The sequence below is a fragment of the Fragaria vesca genome, linkage group LG4 (assembly GCF_000184155.1).
Source record: "Fragaria vesca subsp. vesca linkage group LG4, FraVesHawaii_1.0, whole genome shotgun sequence".
NCBI classification, from domain to species: Eukaryota; Viridiplantae; Streptophyta; class Magnoliopsida; order Rosales; family Rosaceae; genus Fragaria; species Fragaria vesca.
The window spans coordinates 15277403-15289153 of NC_020494.1; the positions used below are offsets into that span (position 1 = coordinate 15277403).

Consider the following 11751-nt stretch of genomic DNA (forward strand, 5'->3'; position numbering starts at 1 on the left):
GATCACCTATGGTACCAAATGCTTCCTTCAAACTAGGGGTAGCAAGATGCTTTAGTCCATGCCGGGTCCGTGGGTCATGCGAATTGAGGACCCATCGTGTCGAAAGATCGATACGAATCATACGATAATCGCACAATTTAACGTGGTTTCGGAAGTGATTTTCAAGTTCTCGCTCGTATAAGAACATTTCTGTCAAATACAAACATGTTTAGTGTTAGATGCGTGATACCTTGAAAAGAATGCTCGAATTATAATTCGTGGACATATAAAGATCGAATCAGAAATAACTTGGATGACCAGCTATGGTCATTTATGGGTGACAAACACCAATGAGAGATGGACAAATATCAACAATAATTATAAACAAATATGCCAAATACTCAAAATCCCCATGTTATGTTTTTAAATTGCAGCCAAACCTTTTAAAATGGACACGTGTCTCATGTTTATTGGTTGTGGTCACTTTCCTTGTCACCGAAGTCGGGTTGTATAAAAATTATGTTTTGAGAGCAATTACGTGAAACAGTATGACGTTTGCTGAGAGACTACTGGTAACACGCTATTAATAGTCATGTATTCACAAGATACGAACTCAATTTCTTCGTCTAGAGAAAGAGACCTTGTCGTGAACATGTTATACATGTCTTTGTGTCTGTCGTTATTAATAAACCTGACCCGCTCGCCCGTCGGCTTGTTCCAATTGTGAAGCCGAAGCCCAGTAAAAGTCACCAGTGGAAGCCCAAAGTACGAGGCCCAATGTGAGAAGTCAGCAAACGTGTCGGTGGATAAGTACAAGCTTAAAGCAACAGAAAACGACTTGTGAGGTGCGTTTGTGACTAATCTACGTAACACTTGTAGCTTTCTTCTCCTCGACACGTCTTTTCACTCCCTATAAATACCCCAAACCAATAATTCTCTCATTTTTCCCTTCATTCATTTCGTCCTCTACTCTCTCTCCCTCTCTCACAAGCCAAACAACCAAACGACTTTATGGGCAAGATCACGTCTTTCAAGCAAGAGTTCTCTTTCGGTTTGTTCCCACCCAGCTTTTGTTTTCTTTTGCATGATCGTTCATGTTGATCAAAATATTGTTCATTTCATATGGTGCTTATTGGTTTTGTTTATTGTTTGGTGGTTGTTGATTCAGATGAGCGTCTTGAAGAATCAAAGAACATCATTGGAAAGTACCCTGATCGAGTTCCGGTAAGTTTTGGCTCTATTCTGGCTGAAATATCATGTTCTTGCCTAAAAGCTGTGGAATTTGTACAAAGTTTGTCACTTTGCCTGATGATTGTGTTTTCTGGAATGTCCTTGGAAATTGGAAATATGAAGATTTGGTCTTGTTGGTGTGTTTTTGATTAATAAGCATCTGTGTTAAGGATTAGATTATTTCAATGTCTGATTGATTAAGATATGATCATGTTTCTGATTCTGTGGCTGGACAGCCTTGTAATGGGTGTTGACTTTGAAATCGGAAATTTCTGGTTTGCTTTTTGTCCAAGAAATTTTGACTGGCATTGCTGTTGATTAGTGATGAGACTCTAGCTTTTCAGAAGATCTTACAGTTTGTTTGAAATTCACTTTCATCAGGCAGTTTCAACTTTCGTACCAAGGAATCACATTATTCGTGTGATTAACATTGGAACCTTAGAGAGTTGTGTGTGATTACACATGCTTTTATCATTGCGTTACGTTTTAGAGATCTGGCAAAAGTAAGGAGGAGTTGATGACTGAGCTCTTTTATTTTTATTGCACACACACAATTATAAGGCTAAACTGTACTAGAAGTAATGTATCTCTAATGGAAGCATTGTTTTCAGAGTGCATAAACTTCCAGAGCTGATTCTGAATTGGGTTTCGTCAATGTGTTGCTGCAGGTTATTATTGAAAGATATTCGAGGACAGACCTGCCTGAAATGGAAAAGAAAAAGTATGTTCTAGTTGTCTCATTTATATTTTTAAAGTGTGTTAAGGACAAACTTAGTTGCCTTGGTAAATGTGAGTGTCAAATGTTTAGAACATAGTTAGGTGTTAATAACAAGGTAACAACTTTAAGATCCTCACTTCTTTATCTATTTCTGTATTGGTCCACAAAGTTTCCGTCTTTCAGGTTCTTCCTGATTTCTGTACTGTACCTTTTTCTGTGAATACGACAACAGTTAATTTTATCAGCCTCTTCGTCATATATATAGCTAAATTTTACAAAACAGAGAACTGTGCATATGCTATTTGCTCCCTGTTTTGAGGAGCAGTTGCTTGCTTTTCTGTGCTTTGAAAAACAGATGTATGCTTGGATGAATTACATTATATGCAGTTTGGTAAAGATCCAAAAGTTAGTTGCACAGATTGAAATTCCTAATTTCAGCCATTTTTTTTTCTGCATTCTCACTTTATGCTGTATTTCCTTGTTTGTTCTAGATACTTGGTTCCTAGAGATATGTCTGTTGGCCAGTTTATCCATATTTTAAGCAGCCGGCTTCAACTGACTCCTGGGAAAGCGCTTTTTGTATTTGTGAAGAACACATTACCTCAAACAGGTGAAAAGCCTTTTTCATTTGTTCAGGCTACTTAAATTGATAAAATTGTGTGAGGACTTGCTAACACATTCTTGTGTGGGTTTCCTGTACAGCAAGTCATATGGATTCCATTTACGAAACTTACAAGGAAGATGATGGATTTCTGTACATGTGTTACAGCAGCGAGAAAACCTTTGGCTAATCACTTCTTATCATCTAATAGTTCACAATTGTAAGTATTTATCGTTCTCACTTGTCCTAAACACGCCTGCGTGGCTTGGGCGTTCCCTGTAATTTCATGTTCCTTGTATATTTTAATTTCTTCCCTTTTCTGTAAAGTTCATAACCTGTAATAATAATGCCATATTATCTTTCCCATTACTGAATTAATACATCCATCACATTGGTGGCTTTCACAAAAAAGTTGTAATTCTTTGTGCTCCGGTTTTGTGTTTTTCCTTGTCCTTTTTAGCTGGGAATAGTTCCGTATTACATTACTACTACATACTAGACTATTCAAGAATAGAAATGGGAAAGGCTACACGTGTAGGAGAATAGCAGACAACGAAGTAATGAAGCATACTGATAGGAATGGATATTAGGCCTTCTTATCTTTATTAACACTATATTTGGAAACATTACACCTCATTTGTTACTCGATAGGTGCCAAAGTATTACTATATTGCATAAGACATTCCATGGACGGTGACCTCTGCCTCCACAATGCAACTGTCCTTCAACAGAAACCCCATGCCTGTCTGACTGAGAAAGCCTAGAGTGATGAATTTTTGCCAACCCCGTTCTGGGTTTGAGGCACTAAACCAGAAACTAGCTGCAGTTTAAGAAAGTAAGAAAGAAACGTTCTCCATTACACTATAGAACACAAATGAATGCTTCGACTGCATACAGTGACAGAAATTGGAGAAAGATTTACCTTTTCCATGCTGATGCCTCTGATACGTTTGATCAAGGATGCGCAGAGTATACTCTGTATATATTTTAGTACCAGGAGGTAGAGAAGTAGGATCAGCCAATGCCAAAATAAGGGAAAGATGACTACCCATTCCATTGCCTTTGCCCTTGGGATATAGTTGTATCTTCCTGCCAAAACCAAAATATATTTAGATTAGATCATTTCTAAATTACATCTGAATACGAAGCGTGCAATCTTTGATAAGAAAGCTAAGTGATACCATTTCTGCTCTCCAGAACTGAATGTCTTGGAGTCCTGGCAGTCTGTAGTTATCTTGGAGAAGCTGTCGATCTTCCATACATGTTTGTACATAACAGCATCCTTCACCATAGACAGACACTCTCCTTTGCCCATGCTTCTTTCCTTAGATACAAAGACCTCTGCCCCAAGCACACAGGTATCATCCACGAGAAATCCATTGGAAGCCTCAGTAAAAGCTTTGATGGAAAGAAACTGATCGAAACCCCAATCAAGCTTCATTGCATGAAAGCGCCTTTCCTTTTCTTCTAAGCAATGCACATGACCATTAGAAAATAAGTGATTTGTAATTTTGTATATCCCCTGCTGGGTATATGAAGACTGAAATGAAAGAACTCGTACCCTGAAAAACCGAGTAGTTGCCGGTATTCTGATCAAGCAAAAACAACCTGAAAACAGCATGTACACCCCAATGAATCTGGGAAGTATTTGCTCCAGCCATTACCAGGTAGAGAGAAATGTGGTCTTTAACATTCTTGCCCTTGTTTCCATTGGGATAGAAAACAAGTTTCCTTTAGCAAAAACACAAAATTTTATGAGAATACACACAGATATTAGATCTTTGTGTTTAGCTAAAGAGACATAGATATACCATTTGTATCCTCCAGCTTCGAATTCCCCCGATTCGTACTTCTCCAATGATTTTTTTGTCAGCGTCGAAAGTGACTCTATTTTTAGTGTGTAATGAGTTGGTGGTGCATCCGTAATCGATCTCAAAACACCTGCAAGTAACATTAGCTACTAGTTTTGACACAATGACAAACACAGACAAATAGAGAGAGCTTCTTACCATCTTGGTCATCAAAGTTAAGACTAGTCATGAAAATAAACTGGACCACTGAATTTAACTTGCTGAGAATTCGGTTGCAGGTTACAAGAGTTAGTCTTGGTTTGCTGTTGTGTTAGAATCAAAGTGAGTTTTCTGTATATAAAGGGGAGCTGGGGAGATTAAAGGTGCTATATTCCAAACTTGAAACCTCTATAAGGATAGAACCAATATGCTTTGCCCCAACGGATTGTCTTTATATCAAGGAAAAGGTATCCATAAATTCTTTTTCAACACATGAGCTATGCAAACTGAAGCTACTTAAATTTATTTCTGATTTACTTGATACGTAACATCCAAATTTAAGTAAATCAGAAATAGAGGTGGCACACAACTTGGATAAGTAAAAGTAAAATGAAATCGGTTGCCTACTCTACCTATTCCTAGTTTTGGTTGATGGTACAGCATACAGACTTTAGATTGAAGTTTCAGGTCTTTCTTTATATACAAGCATCTCCCTTGTTAGAGCTTAACCAGTCTAAATATAAGCCTGCATTCCTCAGATCTCTCTTATTGTGAAGAGTTTCTAGTGAAGAAAATTGTAATGCAGATAACTGTGTTGAACCGAATATATGGGGAGAAGACAGCTATGACAGATCAAAAATCCATTTACCGAAAGCCACAGATATATGTCCTAGGATATATATCAGTAAAATTGATCACATAATAAGTTAAAGCTACAGAACAGAAATAATGAAAAGCATCTATAAAAACTTCCATGTATAAGTGTGTTCAAGACCTTGAAACATTTCTTAGTGAGAATCATCATTCAGTTCACCATCTACCCTTCTTTGGCTGCACAATTCAATACAGTGAAAACTAGTGTCGCACAACCTACTATATGGTTAAAGGTAGTAAACCATCCAGAATTCACAAATTCAATACTTGATGGGAAAGAAACACTGTCAAACTACGATCCTTGATGACAAGATTTCATGTCCATGAGCCATCTTCTAATAACACAGTATAATACACAATAACAGCTCGACAGTAGGATTCAGGACAAGTTTAAGGCTGTAGTACTCTAGCAATTCCATGGACAGTGACCTCAGCCTCCAGAATGCAAGTATTCTTGATCATCAACCCCTTGTTCGCTTCGCTGAAAGCGCTTAAAGTAATGAATTTAGGAAAACCCCAAGAGGAAGACTTGGCACTGAAACATTGTTTACCTGCAAGCAGAAAAAAATGCAGTCACTTCCTGCATACAGTAATTGAAAAGAGAAACAAAAGAAAAGAAAGGAAAGACACTGCAGAAAATATACTGTCACAAATTCATGATTATAATGGCATTTATAAATATACTGTCACACAAAGAAAAAGGTCAATATTTACCTGACCCACTCTGATGATTGGCATGCTTTTGATCTACAATGCGCAGGCAAAACTCAGCAAATATTTTGGTCACAGGAGGAGTTGGTTTCAAATCAGATAATGCCAAGTAAAGAGAAATATCAGTCCCCATTCCCTGGTGACTTCCTTCGGATAGAACTTTATCTCCCTGCAATCAACACATGAAGAACAATCAATTTCCCATTGCCTGCAATTCAAAAATTCAATTACAGGAGCTCAATCTTTTTCCATTGGAAACTTAACTGTACTTGTTGGAAACTTAATGCAGAATAATATTTCAAATTGTACACATACAGTTCAAAACGTAAGCATTTAATTTGTTATAACTGAAAAGAAGGATGTTGATGGGAAGGTTAAATAGAGAAAACATTTCTGGTTTCCAGCAGTGAATAGTTCTGACTTGTAGCATTGATCATCCGGCTCTGAAAAGTTCTTAACCGCTTCCAAACATGCTTGTACATAATTGCATTGTTCATCCTTAGTAAACGATCTCTTTTGCCTTTTGTTCTTTCTTTACATACAAAGACCTCAGCACCAAACACGCAGGTGTCATCAACTACATATCCATTGGAGGCATTAGTAAACTTTTCAAGAGGCATAAGCTTATCAAAACCACGCGAGGGCAGCATTTCCCGATGAAAGCAATACTCTTTGCGAAAGCATCTAAGTCATGGCGCCGCACCAAAAGAAAAAACAATCACAAATTGTATCCTGCTCACATGACCTATCTACTGATAAAAAACTAATCAGTCTACAAGATTAGTACCTTCAAGATTCAAGTACTTGCCCCTTTTCTGATCAAGTAAAAACAATCTAAAATCAACATATATCTCCCAATCACCCTGAAGTGAATATCCTCCGGCCATTTCCAAGTAGAGAGAGATGTGGCCTTCCACATTTCTTTTCTTGTTTCCATTTGGGTATATCGCCAGTCTCCTATGAGCAAACAACACACATATTACACTAGGCCAAAGCATAACTAAGGTAGTAAGGTTACATTTTTCCATAATCTATTCAAAGGGTACAACCAATTTACGGAGAAAAGAGATAGAATGTAGATTGAAGACATGGGTTATCAGAACTATAGAGGTAGAGATGAAAATGAATTGGGAATATTTACCATTTGTGCCCTCCAGCTTCAAACTCCCCTGCGCCATAACCATTCACTGTATTTTCAGTCATGAATGAAAATGAGTCTACTTTGAGACTGTAATGACTTGGTGGTGAACCTGAATAGGATCTCAGAACCCCTAAACGAAACCATATAGGTAATTGATTAATGTCACCACTCCACAATGCTTGTCAGATTCTCACATATTTAAACAAGCCTATTTTAATGTTTTAGGACACCCAACATGTAAGAGACTATATGTATCTTACCATTTTGGTCACATTCATGGCTTCCCATAACTGGCCGCCGGAGAAGATGGGTTCTTGAGTCTGAGAGTAGAAGACCAGAGATGACCAGAGATAGAGAAGGGGGAAGAACAGCCTCATTGTAATACCGGGAATTTGATATTAGTTTCTAATATTATTTTGGAAATTATTTAAGTAAGAGTTGTATGGTTTTGTGGTTTAGTGAGTGGACCGGAAGTAGTCGAGTTTTTATTAGTTTCGTGAAAATGCTCTATTTTGAAGGGTCAAGAGTTGACTTTTTAATCGGTTGGGTTTCTCAAGAAACTTCCTTCACGAAAGTTGTAGAGCACGACGATACGAGTTCGTAGACACGTGACACGCGTAAAACGGATGTCATATGTGGAAGTTATGGTCAGCGGAAGTTGTGGCTTTTCGGGAATATTTAGGTTAAATAGGAAATTTTCAGTTTGGGTCCTCAGTTTTTCAGAAACCAGTTTTTCCTCCCTCTCCTTCTCTCTATCCGACCCCGAGAGAATTCAAAGTCCTCCAGCCGACCTGACCCGGACCCGGTGACCCGACCCGGCTTTTCCGGCCGACTCCGGCGGACTCAGACGGCGGCACCGGTCGGGTTTTCTTCCTCTCCTCGGCGTGATCTTCCCTGTGTAGGTGGGTGAGGACGACTCAAGAGGGATAGAGAGAATCGAGCGCTGCAGCGGAGGGTGGCGGACCCGACTTCGACCCGGGTGCGTTCCTGCCGTGTACGGCGGCGATTGGAGGTGAGGCTGCTTAGTTCTTGAAGCTTTCTTCCGTCCAAGCATGTTTTAGGTTGCCATTCACCTCGTTTTGAGGTCTAGAAGTCGGATTGAGCCGCCTTGGCAGCCGGTCTTCTTTTGGACGATTCCGGCCGATTCCGGCCGAATGGGTTCAAGTCTCAGGTATAAAAGGTGTTCCTTTTGCTATGCTCTTTAAGGTTGCTGTTGGAAGTTTGTTGAGTTGTTGAAGTTTAGGGGTGGCGCGTGGGGCCCACTCTCCACCGTTTGTGGTGGCGCGTGGCGGCGCCTCCGGCAGAGGTTGGGTGGTTAGGAGTAATTGTTAGGTTGTGCGTGTCGATACGAGTACGTGAACATGTAGATTGTAGGTTTCAAAGTTGCTTAAGTATGTTGAGGTTTTTCTGGAATTCGTTTCGTTCGGTGTTGGTTTATGGAGTCTGAACATAGAGGTAATCATTTATTGGTTACCATATGCTGTTAATGGGATTTCGGTGACCTTGAGAGGTCTCGTAAGAGGTTTGCCTCATTATGGTAAAACTTTGGGTTAAGTTTTAGCTAGTTAGTGTAAAGGGTTATCACTTGGTTGTTGGTCACTAAGTTGATCATTTGTTTTGTTGGTCACTAAGTTGATTTGTGCTATCTAGGTTATTGACAAGTTGGTGTTGTGCTTGTTCTAGTGCTTGTGAAGACGCAGCGGGAGTTAAGGTGAGTGAAATCTCACTAAGGTCCACTTTGTGGCCTATTTATTTTGATGTTGGTTTTGATGGTGATAATTATTATGTTAATTGGTATGATGATGATTTTGATGATGATGACTGAGATGTTTATTATGATGATGGTTGTGATGTTGGTTTTGATGGTGATAATTATTATGATAATTATTATGATGATGATGATGATGATAATAATTATTGCTAATTGTGAAGTTGTCCTTGAAAGAAAATGATTTTGTTTTTAAATATAAATGAGTTTGATCGTCAACGGCTCATGGTAAGTGAAAACAAATTTTCTGTTAATAATATATAATCTTTCAAAAGGACTTATGATCATGAGTAATAATTAGAGTTGGTAGAATTATTCTTGTTTTAAATATTTATATCAACGTGTTTATGTGTGAAAGACACGTTATGATAATGTGTTAGTGTGATGTTGAATTGATGTTTAAATAGTCAAACCGGATTCCAAGCCTTTAATCGGGTGATTGGTTACGGTTATGATGATATTATTATTTTGTAATTTGATAAGTGTTATGATGGGAGAGTAATAGAATGTGTGCCTTCGTGGTGATTGTTGTGCATTCGTTGTGGTTGTGCCTTAGTGGTGATTGTGTGCATTAAATTAGGAGCCTTCGTGGTGGACCGGGAACCAAGCCTTGGCCGGGTGATTGGTTACGGTCAGTATAGAGCTCTAGTCTGTCAGTCGGTACTTTATGGGGGATAACTAAGTGTTGACGAACCCATGAGTACGCTTTTGTTTGGTTACTTATAGGGGATGACTAAGTGTTGGCGAACTCATAAGTAAGAGTAGAGAAATGATTGTGTGATGTTTTTAAGCATTGTTTAAATTTCTTGCTTTGAGTATCTCCTGAACTATGGGGGATGACTAAGTGTTGGCGAACTCATAAGTAAGAGTAGAGAAATGATTGTGTGATGTTTTTAAGCATTGTTTAAATTTCTTGCTTTGAGTATCTCCTGAACTATGCATATCCGCGGGAGATTCTTGAAATCTTAATTGTGTGATTGTTAATAGAATTCCTGAATTATGCTTTTTAAAGGATTCATTTATGATGTGAGTATTTTTGAATTGTTGTGTTTTTCTTAACTTCTTCTTTGATTTCTCTTGCTTGTAAATGTTTTCCTGAAATTATTTTTATTGCATGAACTCGTGATTTTATCTTATGTGTTGATGGGTTGAGTCTGTTGATGTAGATTTACTCATACGAGCTTTTAAAGCTTACCGGGTTTGTTGTTTTACAACCCGGTGCACCAATCCATGGTGTAAAGGTTGTTTTGCAGGTCAGGTTTAGCAGAGTTGAGGCTGCGGCAGTTAGGCATCATTCTTTTTGGTTTACTTTCTAGATTGCAGTGATTTTTTAGGGAGGTTATACTTGTTTAAATTAATTTCCACAAGTTGTAAACTAAATTTTTGTATTGATTGTTTTTCTTTTTGGTTATCATACCTTGAATTTTGGAATTTTTATTTATCCAAAAAAATTTGGGGTGTGACACTGATACTTGCTCCCCTTTGGGTTTTATAGGGTCAATGTGCTCTCTTCCATTTGCATACCATTGTAAGTACTTGAATCTTGAAGGTACATATTGGGCTAGAACACATGATAGCAGTCAGTTATCACATGAACTCTATTACCCAATACGTAATAAATTGTTTCATCAAGTTTCTAGTTAATTCATGAGAGGTTTGTTTTTTTTTTAATCGAACGAAATTATTGTATTCAATCAAATATCTAGTTAGACTAATAATCTTGAGATGTCACTTATTTATACCTCATCTATAAATCTCATTTACCATTAGGATTGACAAATCTCATTTACACAACTTCATATTATTAGTTCAATCATAATTTGTAAAGAGTTTGAATAACACACAGTAAATTTGAGTAAATAGAGATTGATTTAGAGGACTCTAAACAATATTACATGTACAAAGAAACACAAGAGAAATCTAAATCTTCATATACTCCGAACTTACTGTGTTATTAAGCAATGTTATTTTAGCTATCGTGATTACAAAACAATATTGTTTTCCAATTTGAGTAAATTCCTCTTATGGTACCTGAGGTATGTCCATCACGCAACCTACTTCACAGTTTGATCAGTTGGGAACCAGCTGCAAGAATATACAAAAATAATACTTCTGATTGTTGATGAGCAAGAAACCTAGCTACTAGCAGCAATGGAAAGAGTTCAAATACTAGCTACTATCACCAATGAAAACAGGTCAATTCCTAGCTACAAGCAGCAAAAATAACACATTTTAATACAGTACTTTGGAAACTCCATGGACAGTGACCTCTGCCTCCACAATGCAAGTATCGTTCATCAAAAGCCCTTTCCCCTCCAAAATGCTTACACTACTGAACTGAAAACCCCACGACGGTGACTCGGCAGTGAAACAGTGTTTACCTGGAAGCAGAAAAAAACTATAGTAACTTATTTATAAAAGCGGAAAATGTACGTACTGTTACAAGTTCACTATTATAGGGCATTATATGTGGAGTACGTTGTACAGAAAGGTAAGGGTCATTCTATATTTACCTGTCCAAGACTGATGCTCGGCGGCATGGCTTTGATCTGCGATGCGCAAGGTAAACGCCACAAAAATTTTGGACAATGGAGGAACCGGTTTCCAATCAGCCAATGTCAAGAAAATAGAAAGATCAGTTCCAATTCCTTGTTCACATCTCTTGGGATAAATGTCTATCCGCCTACAACCAACACAGACAATTCAAAAGACCAACTACAGAAGCCATGCCATTAGATTAGCAGTTGCTAATTAACTGGACTGTTCATCATATTTTTGTCGTAATGCTAAAATTATATGTCAAATTACATAAACACACACATTATATATATATATATATATATACAGGAATCCGCACCTGTAGTTTGGTGCGGTATTTCTATTTTGCACCTACTTTTCGATCGTAATTTTCTCATCTCCACCGTCTAGTACCTAGATAAT

At 37.9% G+C, this 11751-nt stretch overlaps 2 protein-coding genes across 3 annotated transcripts in view; one reads left to right on the plus strand and one right to left on the minus strand.

Annotated features, from left to right (window-relative positions):
* The first annotated feature begins 930 nt into the window (after nt 1-930).
* LOC101314269 (autophagy-related protein 8h-like) lies at nt 931-2936 on the plus strand. 2 transcript variants are annotated; one of them, XM_004297046.1, is made up of 5 exons: nt 931-1030; nt 1148-1203; nt 1878-1930; nt 2419-2537; nt 2630-2936. In XM_004297046.1, exons 1-5 carry the CDS (start codon nt 991-993, stop codon nt 2716-2718), a joined length of 357 nt encoding a protein of 118 aa, XP_004297094.1. In that variant the 5' UTR covers nt 931-990; the 3' UTR covers nt 2719-2936. The 2 variants fall into 2 exon arrangements, with proteins under 2 accessions (XP_004297094.1, XP_004297093.1); XM_004297045.1 differs by lacking the exon at nt 931-1030 and having other exon boundaries at nt 1101-1203.
* A 244-nt stretch (nt 2937-3180) lies between these two features.
* The window catches only part of LOC101295415, a 16298-nt gene continuing 7727 nt past the window's right edge, over nt 3181-11751 (minus strand). The window contains exons 10-18 of the mRNA XM_004298211.1: nt 11325-11494; nt 11056-11192; nt 7304-7363; nt 5906-6071; nt 4340-4469; nt 4090-4259; nt 3710-3992; nt 3451-3617; nt 3181-3348 (exon numbers count right to left, since the gene is read on the minus strand). Of these exons, the coding sequence (XP_004298259.1) occupies nt 3194-3348; nt 3451-3617; nt 3710-3992; nt 4090-4259; nt 4340-4469; nt 5906-6071; nt 7304-7363; nt 11056-11192; nt 11325-11494 (1438 nt within the window). The 3' untranslated portion in view covers nt 3181-3193. The remainder of the gene's footprint in view (nt 3349-3450; nt 3618-3709; nt 3993-4089; nt 4260-4339; nt 4470-5905; nt 6072-7303; nt 7364-11055; nt 11193-11324; nt 11495-11751) is intronic.

Coding starts and splice junctions, on each gene's coding strand:
- LOC101314269 (XM_004297045.1), top strand. CDS start 1,102: ATGGTGCTTATTGGTTTTGTTTATTGTTTGGTGGTTGTTGATTCAGAT. Junction 1,204..1,877: donor AGTACCCTGATCGAGTTCCG/GTAAGTTTTGGC, acceptor GTGTTGCTGCAG/GTTATTATTGAAAGATATTC. Junction 2,538..2,629: donor GAACACATTACCTCAAACAG/GTGAAAAGCCTT, acceptor TTTCCTGTACAG/CAAGTCATATGGATTCCATT.